Genomic DNA, 17,626 nt, shown 5'->3' with positions numbered 1-17,626 from the left:
TCAAGGCCTTCTGGAAAGACCTCCAGAACTTTCTGCCCTCAGTTTGGGAGGCAGTCATGCCTGTTCTACAGATAATTAAGGGCAAGTACACCTTCTGTCAAGATAAACTTGGTGAGAACTAGGCTCTTGGTTAGGGCTTTTCCTCGTTGTACCTCACTGCCAGTGTGCTTTCCTCAAGAGAGAGATCCGCCACGAGGAGAGGCTGAGAGAGCGCGTTAGGCATTTCCTCTGACCTGCACAACCACCTCATCACATCTTGTTCTTCCACAGTTCCATTCTCCCCAGCCCCCTCATTGACAGGACAAACTCTCCCAAGTTTCACAGAGGGGCTGATCTGGGTTTGCTGGGAGGTTTTTTTTGGAGAGTCCTGGCTAGAACAAAGCCTTAACAAAGGAAGACTGCTTTGAGCTGGTGGTGAATTCCCATCTTTATTTTGGTCCCAGATGCTCTACCCCCTCACCCTCCCGAGTGAGTCACCTCTCCTTCCCAGCTAACACCCTCCATCAGGGATTCCACCCGGCTCCTTGGTGGGTGGGTATGTTCAGAAAGTCCAATTCTTTTGGCAGCTGAAGGGAAGAGCTGCAGCAAACCCTTGATTTCCGCCAAGGGAGGATGACATTCAGCAGGAACAACACGAATTACTGGCTAGGGCTGAAGCCAAGCTAAAAGCCTGGTTGTGTGGAAGGTTGGGCTTCCCAGGAGACCTCAGCAAGTGCCTGGTTTGCTTGCTTCTGTCATCAACCATTTGCTTTTGTGGGCAGCTTCAGCTCCTGTTAGGTAGCATCCTCATAAATATGTTTCACCCACAACCAAGCTCTGCAAATAACTTCCCCCCCCCCACCCAACCATTAAAGGCAGTTTAGCAGGAGAGAGAAGGAGAGGGGGGAAAAACCAAACAGGCATTCCAGAAACAACTGCATTGCGTGCTAGATGAAATATTAATGCTCAGGTTTGGCTGGGAGCAAGGAAAAGACACTGAAAACAAACCAAACAACCAAAAAAACCCCTAAGTCTGTTGGAGGAAGACATCCAATTGTTTGAGGCGAGGCTCTCTGTTTCTTCTTGCAGCCCTCCCAAAGGTCAGCAGGGTTACAGCCCTGACGCCACCCAGGGTGGATGCTTCCCATTGCAAAGTGGCCAGCTGCTTTCTCAGACCTTTGCAGAATCACTCTGAAAGGCCTGGTTTGTTGGTAGCAACAGCAGGGGCTGCTGGCAAGAAGCTTGGCTTCACCTGTAGCTGTGGGTTTCGGTGAGAGGTTTTGCTTTTCCTGCACAGAAATCTGCGAGGATCAAGCAAGTCCCCAGCTAAGGCTTTCTCCTCCTCTTATCCTGCACATCACAAACATAATCTAATTAATTACACACTGATTTATACCTCTTTTCAGCATGAGGACAAGTCTTAGGAGGAGCAGCTTGAGGGAGCTGGGGTTGTTTAGCCTGGAGAAGAGGAGGCCCAGGGGAGACCTCAGCGCTCTCTACAACTCCCTGAAAGGAGGTTGGAGTGAGCTGGGGGTTGGTCTCTTCTGCATAGTATCAAGTGATAGAAGGAGAGGAAGTGACCTGAAATTGTGCCAGGGGAGGGTTAGGTTGGAGTTCAGGAAAAATGTCTTTGCTGCAAGAGTGGTCAGGGATTGGCACAGGCTGCCCAGCGAGGAGGTGGTGGAGTCCTCATCCCTGGCGGCGTTCAAGAAACCTGTGGCCATGGCCCTTGGGGACGTGGTTTAATGGCCGTGGTGGTATTAGGTTGATGGCTGGACTTGGATGACTTTAGAGGTCTGTCCCAATCCAAACAATTCCATGGTTCTATGCAGTGGGAGTCAGCTTGTTTCCTTAGTGCTCAGGCAAACCGCCTGATGTGGTGCTGCCGGCGTGGAGCCGGGTGTGCGCCACGCTGGACTCTGAACGCTCTTTGTTTCTTTGCAGGAGAGCTCTGAACATTGCTGCTGAAGCAGTTGCTTTCCCCTCACCTTTTAATGTCTTCCTGGTGACCAGGATCTTGCTTCCACTATGAGCAGTGAGTTGGGTTGTAGGAGTTGGCTCCAGCGGGAAATGCACCTGATGGTAAGTGGCGGCAAAGCTGTGTGTGAGATTTGGAGGATCTTCATTTGTTTCCCTTGCTTGATTGTAGACCTTAGCTAACAGAGAACAGAGAGGGCTGCAGCACCTTCCCTAGGGGAACAGGCTGAGAGAGTTGGGGTTGTTCAGCCTAGAGAAGAGAAGGCCACAGGGACACCTCAGAGCAGCCCTCCAGTACCTGAAGGGGGCTACAGGAGAGCTAGGGAGGGACATTCTACAAGGGGTGGGAGAACTAGGACAAGGGGCAATGGCTTTGAGCTGGAAGAAGGGAGTTTAAGAGTGGAGATTAGGTAGAAATTCTTTCCAGGGAAGTTGGGGGGACAGTGGAACAGGTTGCCCAGGGAGGTTGTGGATGCCCCCTCCCTAGAAATGTTCAAGGTCAGCTTGGATGGGGCCTTGAGCAACTTGGGCTAGTGGAAGGTGCCCCTGCCTGTGGCAGGGGGGGTTGGAACTTAGATGATCTCTAAGTTCCCTTCCAACTCAAACCATTCTAGGATTCTATGAACACTTCCAGCTCCATCAATCTTGATAGGGCTTTTTTGTTATCTTTTCAACTACATTTTCACTGCATCTGGCCAGCTGCTGTGAAAGGGAAGCTGATGTCTGATTCAAAACCAAAAATGAGTTTCCTTATTTTGAAGTATCTCAGCTTTTGGAGCTTCCTCAGCTGAGGGGAACTTGGTGCTGTCCAGATGTTCTTGCAAGTTTTGGGTTGCAGGTTTTTGGTGGTTCAGCTTAATCAATGTCACCATCCCTGGAAGTGTTCAAGAGGGGATTGGACGTAGCACTTGGTGCCATGGTTTAGTAGTCATGAGGTGTTGGGTGACAGGTTGGACTTGATGATCTTTGAGGTCTCTTCCAACCTTATTGATTCTATGATTCTAGTAGTAGTGGGGTTTTTTTGGCTGTGTTTTAGAGGAGGAGGAACAGTATGTCTTTCGTCATGATCCACTCTGTAAACAGCATGTCTGAAAGGCACCTTAATCTGAGCTGAGCTGAGCTGCCGTGTGAATTCAAATTGGAAGGATGTTGGTTGGTGCTCACGCTGCCTGTACATCAATATTTGCCTTTTCTTCTCTCTTTCTTTGCAGAGCCTTTTCCCTGGTTGGGTTTCTGCAGTTCTGCTGAATGTGTAACCACAGCTATGGCAACAAGAGTGGAAATCAATTCCACTTTGGCGTCGTTGACGACAGTGCCTGACTTGAAGGAAATCCGGAGCGAGGAGAAAGCGCAGCGCGTGTACGTCAGCTTGCTCTCGGATGCCAGCAACAAGACAAAGGAGGCCTCAGCATCACTGTCTCTTGAAGAGAGCAAGAAGTTTGGGAGTGCTTTGAGGTCTGCAACCATGCCATCACTAGGGTCCAGGCCAAGGCTCTTTCCAAAGCCTTTCTCTAAGGAGAAACCTTCAGATGCTTTTGCGAACGTCAAACCTCCCGTCCCAGCGTTCAGATCCAGCAGTCTGCTAAGAAAGGCCCCTGAAGAAACATCCTCTGCCAAGGGATTAAGTGGAAACATTCCTCCATTGGTAGATCAGAGAGTGATTGAAAGTGAGAATAAGGCTGGTGGGGAAATGGTCACCAATGTGACTTTCTACACTGGTCCCACTGCGAACACTGTCATTCTGTTTGAGGCAGCGGGCGCAGAGCAGTCCAAGGTGAGCCTGGCCCAAGGGAAAAGGGCAGCTGAGGACTGCAGGGTGTTTAGTTCTGTGCACACAAAGGAGCTTCAGTGCACCACGAGGCTGGAGAAACCATCTGAGCCCTCCAGGGATGCTGAGGGGTCTCTTCACAGGCAGGTATCGTTTTGCTCCAGCCTTAGGCCAGTCACTTGGAACTCCCTCAAAACTGGTGAAAAGAAAGATGCTCACGAGGCTCATCCAGGGGAGAAAAGCAATGAGGAGGAGAACAGCAGCAGCAAGGTTGATTTCTCTGCTGATGTGCAGCAAAAGCCAAAACACAGACCAGTTTCTGCTATTTTTCTGGATTCCTTACGAGATCAGAAGCACCGCGCCGGGGAAGCTTCCGAGGAAAAACCTCCTGCAGAGAAATCATGGGCTAGAAAACCAAGACCTTTGTCCATGGACCTCACAGCTAAGTTCGAACAGAAGGATCCTCCTTCTTGCAAGAAGCCTTGTTCCACTCATGAGAGCAAGGAGAATGTAGCAGTCATTGCTTTGAGTGACGTGAGCGGGCAGCACGGTCAGTCTGAAACGGGGCCAAAGAGAGAGGAACCCGAATTAGCTAAAAGCAGCTCTTGTAGAACCAGTTTGAAGTGCAGCAGCCAGGATGTTGGCATCCTAAATCATGGGAAATACACGTGGGAAACGAAGCTTCCATCCAAAAGTGAGCAAAGTGAGACAAAGCCAGAAGTAACGACGAGCTTGCTGGGGTCTGAAAGAAGCCAGGAAACCGCTGGGGAGAGCAGAGCTACTAAGGGGGGGAAAAGAGCAGATCAAAAGGAAACCTTCTTGTTTCTGGGCTCTGAAAGCCCTGCAGCTCCCTCGGAGAAAGAGAGTAATGCCCCAAGAGGCAGTGTCAAAAAACACCTTGGTCTGTTTGCTACAGAAAATCCCGGTGCCCCAGTGGATGCAGAGCTGCTCCCATCAGCTGCTGAGAAGGAAAACAGATGTGTGACCATCCAGCAGAGAATCAGAGAGCTGACAACAGAAACCGCTGAGGTTAAGCCAGGAAATCCGCGCAGGTCCCTTCAGTCCCGGCCACTTTCTGCAGACTTAACCAAAATGTAGGTTGCAGAGAAATTCTCTTTGATCCTCTTAGCTTCATTCAGTAGAGCTTGTGCTGTAAAAGAACTAAGCAGTTTGGTTCCACTACATGTAATGATTCTTTGTGCTGTTGGCCTTGAGACGTCGCCTGGGTTCGGTTTTGGGCCCTTCGCTCCGAGAAGGACATCGAGGGGCTGGAGCAGGTCCAGAGAAGGGCAACAAAGCTTGTGAAGGGTCTAGAGAGGAGCAGCTGAGGGCACTGGAGTTGTTCAGTCTGGAGAAAAAGAGGCTGAGGAGTGACCTCATTGCTCTCTACAACTCCCTGACAAGAGGCTGGAGTGAGGTGGGGGTTGGTCTCTTCCCCCTAGTGACAGAATGAGAGGAAATTAATCACACACTGATTTGTACCTCTGTTGAGCATGTGGTTCCCCATGAGAACAAGCCTTATGAGGAGCAGCTTGAGGGAGCTGGGGTTGTTTGGTCAGGAGAAGAGGAGGCTGAGGGGAAGACCTCATTGCTCTCCACAACTCCCTGAAAGGACGTTGCAGTGAGGTGGTGTGGTGGGTTGAAGTTTCCCGTTCACATCAACTGAGCGCAACTAGCTCAGCTGGAAGCAAATGGAAGATGGGTCTCTTCTTCCTAGTATCAAGTGATAGAAGGAGAGGAAATGGCCTAAAATTGTGCTGGGGGAGGTTTAGGTTGGAGGTGAGGAAAACTTTTCTGTGCTGCAAGAGTAGGCAGGCATTGGAACAGGCTGCCCAGGGAGGTGGTGGAGTCCCCATCCCTTGAGGTGCTCAAGCTGTGACGCTTTGGCGTGTGGTTTAATGGTCCTGATGGTCTTAGGTTGATGGCTGGACTTGATCTTAGAGGTTTTTTCCTAATCCAAGCAATTCTGTGAGTATGAAATAGTGATGTTTTTCCTTAACAAGTGCAATTTATTGGATCTTTGCTGCCAGCCTGCTTTGGTAGGAAGCATTCCTGCTACCTAATAGGACTAGGAGTAACAGAAGTCTCTTCTCTCAGGTTTTCAAGTCCAACGACAAGCAGTGAAGCACAGTCTGAGAAAGCTGCTGAGACCAGGAACAACTCCACCAGTGACATGCAAGAAAAGCAAAAGGTCAGAGAACAGCACCAGGTGATGTGGTCTCCAGCGAGGTTTGCATCCTGTGTGTCGTTGTCGATCAAGGCCTTCAACCTGGGTCTGGAGAGAATGAAGAGTGACATAATCCTAAGAGGTTTACTTGTGTGAGGCTATCTTTAGGACATGCCTGGAACACAGGGGAGTGTCATCTCTTGGGAGTTTATCAGTTAAATATGCAGTGTGGTGGCAGAGAGTGCAAAGTATTTTATGTCCTATTTTAAAGGGGCTTTTAATGCCTGAAACCCCTCCGTGCAGTGACTGTGGCTGTTTGTGCAGTGATTAGCCTTTATTTGCCCTGAGTTGGAGCATTTCTACACCGAGCTCACAGCTCCTTGTTGTAGGGCTCATGTCCCTCCTCTCCTGCATAACATTTAACCTAGGAATCTGGACACTGAAGTATGACACAGAAAGTTTGAAGGCTGGACTAGAAGACCCTTAAATGTCTCTTCCAACCCAAACCACTGCGTGATTGGCCTTTATTTTCTTTGAGCTAGAGCATTTCTACATCTGGCTCACAACTCCTTATCAAATACCTGTTCACAGAATTGTTAGGGGTGGAAGGGACCTCAAGGGTCATCTAGTTCCAACCCCCCTGCCATGGGCAGGGATACCTCACACTAGAGCAGGTTGCTCACAACCACATCCAGCCTGGCCTTCAAAACCTCCAGGGCTGAGGCTTCCACCACCTCCCTGGGCAACCTGTGCTAGTCTCTCACCACCCTCCTGGGGAAGAACTTCTTCCTAACATCCAATCTGAATCTCCCCATTTCTAGTTTTGTTCCATTCCCTCCAGTCCTATCACTCCCTGACACCCTCAAAAGTCCCTCCCCAGCTTTCTTGTAGACCCCCTTCAGATGTTGGAAGGCCATACTAAGGTCTCCTGTTCTAATCAGGATTCAGGAGCTGGAGCTGCTCGTTTGCTTAGGTGACCTGAGTGTCCAGAGAAAGTGGGTCATAGTATCATAGTATCAGTCAAGGTTGGAAGGGACCACAAGGATCATCTAATTCCAACCCCCCTGCCATGGGCAGGGACACCCCACACTAGATCAGCCTGGCCAGAGCCTCATCCAGCCTGGGCTTAAACACCTCAACTTGTGCAGGCTGTTGCACAGAGTAGGAGCAAGTAAGGCTTAAACTAAACTTTTATTACTCCTCTTTTAGATGAATTATCCTAACTGTTGGCTTTCCTCATTCCAGGGTAAGGAGGTCAAGCTGGCACCTGGCACGGATGCCACTGAAGCACACGCTGCTGGCAACCCGTGGAAAGCCCGGCAGGTTTTGAAGATCACAAATAAAACTGATCCCATAGAGAGGAAAGGAAGCTTCCTTGGGGATGGGCAGCATTTTCCTCAGCAGGGTGAAAATCCTGCCTCATTCACAAGCAACCTGGAAAAAAAGTTAAAACCAAGCCCCCTTCATGAGAAACCCTGCGTTAAAACTGTCCGAGCCACCATGTTTGACCATAACGTTCAGAGGCACAGCGTTGCTGCTGGTCACCCTGGGACTGATTCTGCACTGAAAGTGAGCAGTGAGCTGGAGGTGAAGCCTGAAGTGGTGACTTTGGGCCACAGCAGGCGGTCGTGGCTGGGGGATGTGGAGGAAGCCACCAGTGTAAAGAAGGAGTATCACAAGCAGTCCGGTTCGTCGAAACATACAGATGTAGAAAGAAGTGGAAAGCCAGCTTGCTCAAGCGAAGACAAGAAAATGACTTCTGGAATTCTCTTGGAGAAACCTTTGGCTGAGAAAAGTGAGAAGCCCCCAACTAAAACTGCTGAGGACTCCATTGTTTGCCAGAGAGTTGAGCCCAGATACGAAGTCTTTCAGACGTGCGGTGAAAGAGCTCTGAGTGAAGCCATTGCAATGGCTCCTGAGAAAAAGGCCATGACTCTCAGAACCAGAAAGTCATCTGTGAGAGAGAGCAAACTGGATGAGGATGTCCTCCATGCTGGTCAGGCAGGTAGGGCAACTAGTAAAACCCTCTATTTGAGAGAGGAAAACATTATTTCAGGAGCTGGAGACACAAAGGTGCTTATGAGCAAGTCTGGGTTGAGAGAACCTAATGATTTGTTCTCCAGTGAATGCACTTTACCTGAGCAGAAGAAAGACTCTGATAGGAGTGAAGCTGGTCCCTTACCAGTAGCTGAGAGGACACCTTATTCCACCAGCAGAAGTAAATGTTTGGGAGTGAATGAGAACGTGAGCAAACCACCTTCTGAAATGAAAAGTGATCAGGGTGATGTTTCTTCCATGGAGAAACCAGAGAGGTCTAACATGATGAAATGCTCTTCTGAGAAAAGGAGTTTTAGGCCAGGTGGGACAGAGAGCTCTGAGCTCAGAACCAGCTTGGACTGGGAAGTTCTCTCAACAAGTGTGAGCAAACATGTGGCCCAGTCCTCCGCAGTGCTTTCAAGTGGGCAGCTCTGTAAATCTCCCAGTAGCCACCATCCTGATCCAAAAGTTCTGCTCATCAATAAAGAGGAATCCAGGGCCTTTGGTTTAAGGAGAAGTCTGGAGTTAAATCACAAAGAGCAGGACTTTAGCTTAGGTAGCACAGCCCATGAAAAAATCAGGGTAATGGATCCAGAAGAAAAACTCAGGAGGAGCAGAAGTAGTGTTTCTGACTTGAAGATTTCGGAGAGGTGGAGGAGGAGGACCTTGCCTCAGGATTCTGTCAAGACAGAAGAAGTTGTCTGGCTCGCTTCTGAAAACCTCAGGAGGCTGAGCCAGACAGATTCACTGCAGCTGGATGAAAGCTCACTGAAAAAGAGGAGCAAAAAAGGCAAAGAAGGGCTGGAAGGGAATGAGGCAAACCAAGCCCTTCTTGCAAGTCCTGATGACGGCTTGAAAAACCAGAGCTCTGCCTTTGAGCCAAAGGCAACTTATTATGCAGTGACTTATCAGCCTCCTGGTACCAAAAAGGAGAAGAGCCCTGGTGGTGCTCCAAGTACAAGTGAAATGAACTCAGGCCCAAGCGAGGGAGCTGTAACTCACCTGGAGCCTGGTTTAGCAGGGAGGGCCAAAGCTTTATTGCAGCACCCAGCTAAAAATGGGACGAGTACAAACTGCAGAGATGACTCCAGGGAAGGGCATTTTAGCAAGGATCGGGTTAAGGAAGATGACAAAGGTGATGTGTTCTCCAAAAACCTTGCCCTGGGTAGCTTCCACGTGCCTAGGAAAGATAACCAGCAGTATCATGAAAGAAGTCTGGATCATTCTAAAGAGAACATTATAGATGTTGATGCTTTCCTCTTGAAACAGGATCGGGAGAGCACAACTCCAAGTGACCTGAAGAGTAGCAGAAGAAGAGTCTCCTCTTATCATGAGCCCAGGTCCCCTCCACGTTTTCCACAGTCACCTAAAGACACTGAGCTGGTCCCCCAGAAAAGGAGTGAAAATGGTTGTGATTTACCTGGGAAGAAGGCTGAGGATGGGTACAGATCCCAAATTCTTGATATCGACGCGCTTATGGCAGAGTATAAAGAGGAGTCGGTGAAGGCCATCAGCGGTCAAGACAGGCTCCCTGCAGGGCACAGTTCACTGACTTGGGAGAAATCAAAGAACAAAAGAAATGTGTCAGAGAGGATGAGTTCATCCTACAGCTGGAAAGAGTGGAAGGGCTCAGATCACTCTCCTCTCGCTAACAAGCCAGGGGATTGTGCAGGAGACTCCCACAGGCCGGAGAGAGTAATTGTGACTGAAAAGAGCAAGGAGAAGCTGGACTCCTGTAGCCCAGAGTTTGAGAAACAGAAGTGCAAAGACAAAAAGTTCAGCCCTCCTTACTGGGGGAATCCCAGCAGCTTTTCTCCAGAGAAGCTTGTGAATCCCCCTGTGGAGTTCACTCGGAAGAAGACTTTCATCGTTGACGAGGATGAAGAGGTGAACCTGACGTCCAGGACTCAGAGCTCCAAGTTTGTGATTGAGAAGGTCCAGCCTGTCAAGCTGGTTGGCACAGACCAAAGGTGGGAAGTTAATTTTGCTTCCAAGTTGTCCATAAAGACAGATGAGGGCCACTTCCAGAAGAGGCTGATCACTACAGAACAGGTTTTGGAGGTGTCTCCAGAAGGCGACTGGGGCAAAAGCGCGGCGAGGAGCTCTGTGGCGAGGAGCAAAGACGACGTGAAGAAGACAACCTGTGAGAATGACTCTTCCAGTGTGAAGGGTAAAACTGACTGGAGGAGCTACACAGCTGCTTTGGGAGGTGCACCCACGGATCTGAGGCGTTCCTACTCGGAGAAGATCCGGCAAGGAAAAGACAGCCTGCCGCTCGGGCAGGAGGTGAGGGGAAGGAAGGAGCTGCACCGCTGCAGGCAGAGCCTCCTGCTGGAGAGCGTGGACAGCGGCTGGAAGCACAAGGTGTCCCCTCCCTCAGAGATCTTCTTCCAGGAGGACAAAAAGGTAACATTCTCTACAGTGAAGGTGTTGAGGCACTGGAACAGGTTGCCCAGGGAGCTTGTGGATGCCCCCTTCCCTGGAGGTGTTCAAGGCCAGGTTAGATGGGGCCTTGAGCAACCTGGGCTAGCGGAAGATGTCCCTGCCTTTGGCACAGGGTTGGAACAAGATGATCTTTAAGGTCTCTTCCAGCTCAAGCCACTCTGTCATTCCATGATTCTCTTGCCAGCTGGTGTCTTTAGTTGCTTCCTGTAACTAGTGACAGGACTTAGTGCTTCCTGCAACTAGTGGCAGGATGAGAGGGCATGGAGTGAAGCTGCACCAGGGGAGGTTTAGGTTAGATATTAGGAAGCACTTCCTCGCAGGAAGGCTGAGTAGGCACTGGAATGGACTGCCCAGGGAGGTGGTGGAGTCACCATCACTGGAGGTCTTTCAGAAAAAAGACCTGAGCAACCTGATCTAGTGTGAGGAGTCCCTGCCTGTGGCAGAGGGGTTGGAAGTAGATGATCCTTGAGGTCCCTTCCAACCCTAGCAATTCTCTGATTCTAAAAAGATTGGATGTGGCCCTTGGTGGCATGGTTTAGCTGATGTTGTGGTGTTAGGTCTTGATGATCTCAGAGGTCTTTTCCAGCCTCAATAATTCTGTTGATTCTGTAAGATGGGAAGTGAGAAGCAGCTTTGCTTGTGTCTCTTTATTGGCTTTGCAGCTGGGAGCAGATCTGTGGAGTGCAACAGTGCTCATTTCTTTCTGGGTCCTGTTATCTGGAGGAATTTGGTCCTAGATGACCAGATTTTAGGTGTATAAATATTTATGGGTGTTTCCATGGAGAGCTTGAAAGTAGTCCATATTATTTTGTTCATGCTGCCAACCTAGGATGTGAAACTGTGAGCTCTGCCATTGGATAATGGTTTGAAAGGAAACATCACAGAATCCCAGCATGGTTGGGCTTCCAGTTTGTGCCCATTGCCCCTTGTGCTGTTGCTGGGCACCATGACAAGGCTCTGTCCCTATCCTTTTGCTAGAGTGGGCCCTGTAGCTCTTGCTGAGCATTGAGCAGATCCCCTCTCAGGCTGCTCTTCTCCAGGCTCAACAGCCCCAGGGCTCTCAGCCTTTCCTCCTCACAGAGATCCTCCAGGCCCCTCAGCATCTTTGGAGACTCTGCTGGACTCTCTCCAGTAATTCCCTGTCCCTCTTGAACTGCAGACCCAGTACTCCAGACTTGGCCTCTTCAGGGCAAAGCACAGGAGGAGGAAAACCTCCCTTGACCTGCTGGCCACACTCTTCTTCATGTCCCCCACGAGACCATTGACCTTTGTGGCTAAGAGGGTACATTGTTGGCTCATGGTGAACTCATCCATCATCACTCCCAGGTCCTTCTCTTTGGAGCTACTTCCCAGCAGGTCACCCCCTCACTGGTACTGGTGCAGGAGGTTATTTCTCCAAAGGGGCAGGACCCTATGTGTGTTCTTGTGGAATTTCATGAGGTTGCTCTCTCCCAGCTCTCCAGCCTGCCCACATAACTTGGGTTTCATTTCATAAGCTGTCACCAGTGATCTTTTTGAGTTCTTTATGGCTTGTTTTTTATTGTTGGTGTTGGTTTTTTTTCCCCTGAGGGATGCAAATTATGACTCTTCTTTTTCTCTTGGGTGGATGACCTTCATTTGTCCCTAGAACAGCAGATGGTGCAGTGCAAGTCCTGCCCTTAGTGCAGTTAATGCTTTGAGGCATGGCCAGCTGGACCTCGATGGCTCTAATGGTTTTCTCTGTTGTGTTTTCCCCTTTGGACCTTCCCTGGTTTTGATCTCAAGAGGGCATTTTGTGTGTGTGTGTGTGTCACTGTAACAGCATCCATAACTTCATTTTAACAGGCTCCTAGGAAAGAGTGGAGCAAGCAGAGCTCAGACAGACCAGAAGGAACAGACTTCTCCTTGGCCTCTACTCCGAGGAGCCGCCACAGTTTCTACAAGGAGAGGAAGGTGGACAGTGGGACGGTAGGTGGAGGAGGCTCTTGGGCAGGGCTAAGGGAGCTGCAGCCTGGCTGGCTCCCTTCAGCACTGTTTTCCTTTGACAAATGGCTGGGAGAGAAAAGTGTGTGTCTTCTGGAAGGAGCAAATGCACTTCTTGTGGAGTTTAACTGGTGGAAAACGCTTCTGCCTGGGGTTCCAGCACCCTGCTCTGTGCCAAATCAGCAAACACAGAGCATTAAGCATGCAGTGTGGTGGCTGTTTTCCTTTCTAAGCAAAGAATTCTCCTCCTGAGCTCTGAAGAGGGGTTTAGATCATTATGAGGTTTTGTTTGTTTCTTGGTGTGGATAATGCAGAGTGGTTGGATTCTTCCAGAAGATCTTTCCTGGGAGATTGTGTGGACAAAGGGAAGCTGGTCATAGTCTGAAAGAACAATGGAGTTAATTTCCTTTCTAAGAGGGCTCTTTGTGTGAAGAATCACTGCTGATGGTCTTGATAATCTCACTTGTTTCTGATATACCTGATCTGTGTCAGAAGCTGTGGAAGCTCCAAGCCTGGAAGTCTTCAAAGCTAGGTTGGATGGGGCCTTGAGCAACCTGGTCTAGCAGGAGGTGGCCCTGCCCATGGTCCCTTCCAACCCAAACCATTGTATGAGAGAGATATTAAGGGGAAATTCCTGCTTTGTGTTGTTGGGGGATACTGCCTGAAGGTGCAGAAGGATGTCCTGACTTTAGGGCAGACGAATTTTATCTTGGGAATTAGCATCCTGTATCTAGATGCTCTGAAATGCAAAGCTAAGGTCTAAACCTTCCCCCCTCCCCCCCAAAAAAGCTACATGGTAAATGAAATCCCAACATTTTCTGTGCAGAATGAAGGATCTGAAACTCTTAAAACTGGAGACAGAATGTGAGAACATTGCTGCTGCTGCCACAGAAATCCTTTCTCACTGGAACAACTTGTTTGAAACCACTTCCAAGTGCTGTAGGGTTTGGGGGGAGGGTGGGGTGGGTGGTGGTGTTGTTGTGTGGCTTTGGCTTTACTTTTGATTTTGATTTTTCTCTTTGGTTTATTTTACCCTGGAGCATAATAGAATAGAATAGAATAGAATAGAATAGAATAGAATAGAATAGAATAGAATAGAATAGAATAGACCAGGTTGGAAGAGACCTTTGAGATCATCCAGTCCAACCTGACACCCAGCACCATCTAATCAACTAAACCATGGCACCAAGCACCCCATCCAGTCTCTTCCTAAACACCTCCAGGGATGGTGACTCCACCACCTCCCTGGGCAGCACATTCCAATGGCCAATCTCTCTTGCTGGGAAGAACTTCTTCCTAATATCCAGCCTGAACCTCCTCTGGTGTTGCTTGAGACTGTGTCCTCTTGTTATGGTGCTGGGTGCCTGGGAGAAGAGACCAACCCCCACCTGGCTGCAACCTCCCTTCAGGGAGTTGCAGAGAGCAATAAGGTCTCTCCTGAGCCTCCTCTTCTCCAGGCTAAGCTTTGCTCAAGGTTTGCTACAGTGGAATAATGCTGCTGTCACATCAGAGTGCACTCTCTGCTAACTCTCCCCTTGCGTGTTTTCAGTTGCCCCACATCCTTCCAAAGCCCTTCCCCTCCTGTGCAAAAGAGGTGACCGAAAAGTGTCCCCATCCAATCGGTCCCAAGGTCGAGGCTCCTCTCGGTCTGCAGCACACTCGTGTGGTGACTGCAGTGTATTGCTCTCCACAGCGATGGATGTGCTCCAAACCAATGGGTTTGGAGTTCCTGAAGCTGCTCTTTAAGAGAGAATACACAAAAGGAGCCAAAAAAGGATGGAACTGAGTGAGGGTTTTTGTTTTCTTTTCTAATGAGGGGGGAAAAAATCCCACTCGAACCTGTCAGGATTATGTAAACAAGGAGTTTGGGAAACAGGCTCCTGTTGTTTCAGTCCTACTCTTAAAACTTCATGGGAGGTATCTAAGGGCTGGAATCCTCTTGTCTTTCCCATTCCTAGCAGGGACTCCAGGTGGAGGGTTCACCATAAAAGGAGGTTGAGGGCTCCTCATGGAAGGAGATTGAGGGTTCCTCCTGGAGGGAGGCTGAGGGCTCCTCCTGGAAGGAGATTGAGGCTTGTGTACAAGAGCAGACAATCATCATTCGGCCCCTACAAAGTGGTTGTGTGCCATCAGCTTACAGTGTGAATATGGAAAGGTGTTTTTGAGAAGGTGGAATGTGTGGGAGGCAAGTGCTGTTAGAAACAGTGCTGAGATCATTGAATTATTTAGGTAAATCCCCCCCTTGAATAAATATGAATGGTGTTCTCCAGCCTGGTTGTTAAGTCTGAGGTTACTCCAAATAAACCTTTGTCTTCATCCAGTGGAGCTGGGAAGGGAAGGTTGTCAGCCCCATGAGAAGGGAAAACTCACATGTTCAGCACCCACTGGAATTCAGGAGGATCCAAGTGCTTTGCTCCTTTGTATCACAGAATCACCAAGGCTGGAAGAGACCTCAAAGATCATCAAGTCCAACCTGTCACCACAGACCTCATGACTAGACCATGGCACCAAGTGCCACATCCAATCCCCTCTTGAACACCTCCAGGGATGGGGACTCCACCACCTCCCTGGGCAGCACAATCCCAATGATGAATGACATGATGAACTTTCTCCTCACCTTGAGCCTAAACATCCCCTGGCACAGCTTGAGACTGTGTCCTCTTGTTCTGGTGCTGCTTGCCTGGGAGAAGAGACCAACCCCCACCTGGCTACAACCACCTTTCAGGTAGTTGTAGAGAGCTATGAGGTCTCCCCTGAGCCTCCTCTTCTCCAGGCTAAGCAACCCCAGCTCCCTCAGCCTCTCCTCACAGGGCTGTGCTCCAGACCCCTCCCCAGCTTTGTTGCCCTTCTCTGGACACCTTCCAGCATCTCAACATCTTCCCTAAACTGAGGAGCCCAGAACTGGACACAGGACTCAAGGTGTGGCCTGACCAGTGCTGAGTACAGGGCAGAATGCCCTCCCTGCTCCTGCTGGCCACACTGTTCCTGCTGCAGGCCAGGATGCCATTGGCCTTCTTGGCCACCTGGACACACTGCTGGCTCATGTTCAGCTAGCTGTCAGTCAGTACCTCCAGGTCCCTTTCTGCCTGGCTGCTCTCCATCCACTCTATCCCCAGCCTGTAGCTCTGCATGGGGTTGTTGTGGCCAAAGTGCAGCCCCTGGCACTTGGACTTGTTGAATGCCATCCTGTTGGTCTCTGCCCATCTGTCCAGCCTGTCAAGATCCTTCTACAGAGCCCTTATGCCCTCTAACTGATCGACTCCTGGTGTCACCTGCAAATTTACTGATGCTGGACTCAATCCCCTCAGCCAGATCATCAATGGAGATATTGAACAGGATGGGGCCCAGCACTGATCCCTGGGGGACACCACTGGTGCCTGGCTGCCAGCTGGACATGGCACCCTTCACCACCACTCTCTGGGCACAGCCCTCCAGCCTGTTCCTAACCCACCTCAGAGTGCTTCTGTCCAAGCCAGGGGCTGCCAGCTTGGCCTGGAGTCTCTCCTAGATCCTAATGATCCCATCCCGGCTGACACCGGTCGTTAATTTGCTGACGTTGGCTTTCAAGCCTCAGTTCCTGATGGAGTCATCAAGGCTTGATAGGAGTCCTGTGACTTAGAGCCTGAGGAATGTGTGGTGTGCTCAGCCCCCAGCAAGGAGCTGCAGCTTCACCTGCAGATGGAGCAGTGACGGTGGAGAACCCAGACCACTGCTTTGTGTAGTTAAGGGCAGCCCTCTGGCGCTGGTGCAGGCCTCTGGTTGTGGATGTCACTTGGCTCACATTAAACTTTGGGGAGTTGAGCCTTTTTTGGGGGGGTTTTGAGGAAAATCTGGCATCCATGGTGGTTTGTTTTGCATTACACTTTGGGGTTTTTTTTCCCTTTTTTGGGGAGGAAAACCTGCTGTCCATGGTGGTATCCAAACTGGTGTGGGCATGAGTTGTTTTGAAGCTTCTGCTTATAGATTTTATTGGTTTTGCATGAAACTTTTGGGGGGGGTGGCCTTGGGTGAGGAAAATTCATAGAACTAACTGATAGATTGGTTTGGGTTGGAAGGGACCTTCCAGATCATCTAGATCCAAGCCTCTGCCGTGGGTAGTTTCACCTTCCACTAGCCCAGGTCGCTCAAGGCCCCATCCAACCTCACCTTGACCACCTCCAGGGAGGGGCTATCCCTGACCATCCATGTAAAGCTGAGGACTGGTGTAGGCATGAATTGGTTTGAAGCCTCTAGTTCCAGATGTGACTTCATTGATATGAGAGTAAACTTCTCTCTTTTTGACCTTTGGTGAAGGAGATCTGGTACCCATGGTGGTATCCTGATAAAGCTACAAACTACAGGTGTGGACCTGAACTGTTTTGAAGCCTGTGGTTACTGATTCTGTGTCTTTTATGTTAAACTTGAGGGGGGTTTTTGGCCTGTGGTGAGGAAAATTCATAGAAACAATTCACAGACTGGTTTGGGTTGGAAGGGACCTTCAAGATCATCTAGATCCAAGCCTCTGCCATGGGCAGGGACACCTTCCACTAGCTCAGGTTGCTCAAGGCTTTATTCAACCTCACCTGGAACACCTCCAGGGTGGGAGCATCCCTGACCACTGGTCTCCATAGAAAGTTGAGGACTGGTGTAGGCAAAAATTGGTTTGAAGCCTCTAGTTCCAGGGTTGATTATATTTACTTGAGATTAAACTTTTCTTTTTTGACCTTTGGTGAGGGAGAGCTGCTACCCATGGTGGTATCCTGATAAAGCTCCAAAGTACAGGTGTGGACCTGAACTGTTTTGAAGCCTGTGGTTATTGATTCTGTGTGCTTTATGTTAAACTTCAGGAGGAGGGGGGAGGATTTTTGGCCTGTGGTGAGGGAAAAGATGGTATCCATGGTGGTATCTGTCTAAAGCTGCACTTGTTTTGAGAGTGGTTTGTGTGGGTGGGGGAGGATTTGTTGAAGAAAAGCATGAGCTGACTCTTAAAGAAATATTTTGGGAATGAAGTGCAAGGGAGAGAAGGTAAATATTGTGCAAACATGTGCAGATGAATTCATAGTTTGGCTTGTCACAGTTCACCAGTTGCTTCTGGTCTCTCCTGCCCACTGAAAACCAAAGCCACCTCATCTTCTGCTTTGGGTAAAGCCTCTAAAGCTGCACCTTGCCTCCTATCCCAGATGGAAGCAGATGTGCTGCAAAAACCTCATGTGTGAATTGTTCTGTTGGCTGTAGAAGTGAAACAGCCTGGAAGAGAATCAGAAGAATTTGTCAGAAGCTTTACAGGATCCTTCTGTAGGGAAATCAGGAAA

The 17,626-nt window shown here is 49.6% G+C and overlaps 1 protein-coding gene across 3 annotated transcripts in view; it reads left to right on the top strand.

The window, feature by feature from the left end:
• Window positions 1-17,626, top strand: part of KIAA1671 (KIAA1671 ortholog) — a 120,239-nt gene that overhangs the window by 34,291 nt on the left and 68,322 nt on the right. For 2 of the 3 annotated variants that reach the window (XM_068163293.1, XM_068163291.1), the window contains exons 2-6: window positions 1,924-2,061; window positions 3,168-4,818; window positions 5,822-5,915; window positions 7,137-10,334; window positions 12,198-12,320. In XM_068163293.1, coding sequence (XP_068019394.1) covers window positions 3,221-4,818; window positions 5,822-5,915; window positions 7,137-10,334; window positions 12,198-12,320 — 5,013 coding nt within the window. In that variant the 5' untranslated portion in view covers window positions 1,924-2,061; window positions 3,168-3,220. The remainder of the gene's footprint in view (window positions 1-1,923; window positions 2,062-3,167; window positions 4,819-5,821; window positions 5,916-7,136; window positions 10,335-12,197; window positions 12,321-17,626) is intronic. The other variant, XM_068163294.1, reaches the window with a different exon arrangement.

The sequence above is a fragment of the Melanerpes formicivorus genome, unplaced genomic scaffold (assembly GCF_026170545.1).
Source record: "Melanerpes formicivorus ecotype bairdi unplaced genomic scaffold, bMelFor1.0.p_v2 SCAF_72, whole genome shotgun sequence".
Classification (NCBI taxonomy): domain Eukaryota; kingdom Metazoa; phylum Chordata; class Aves; order Piciformes; family Picidae; genus Melanerpes; species Melanerpes formicivorus.
Note: the sequence above shows the minus strand (reverse complement) of the source record. Positions and strands in the feature narration are given on the sequence as shown.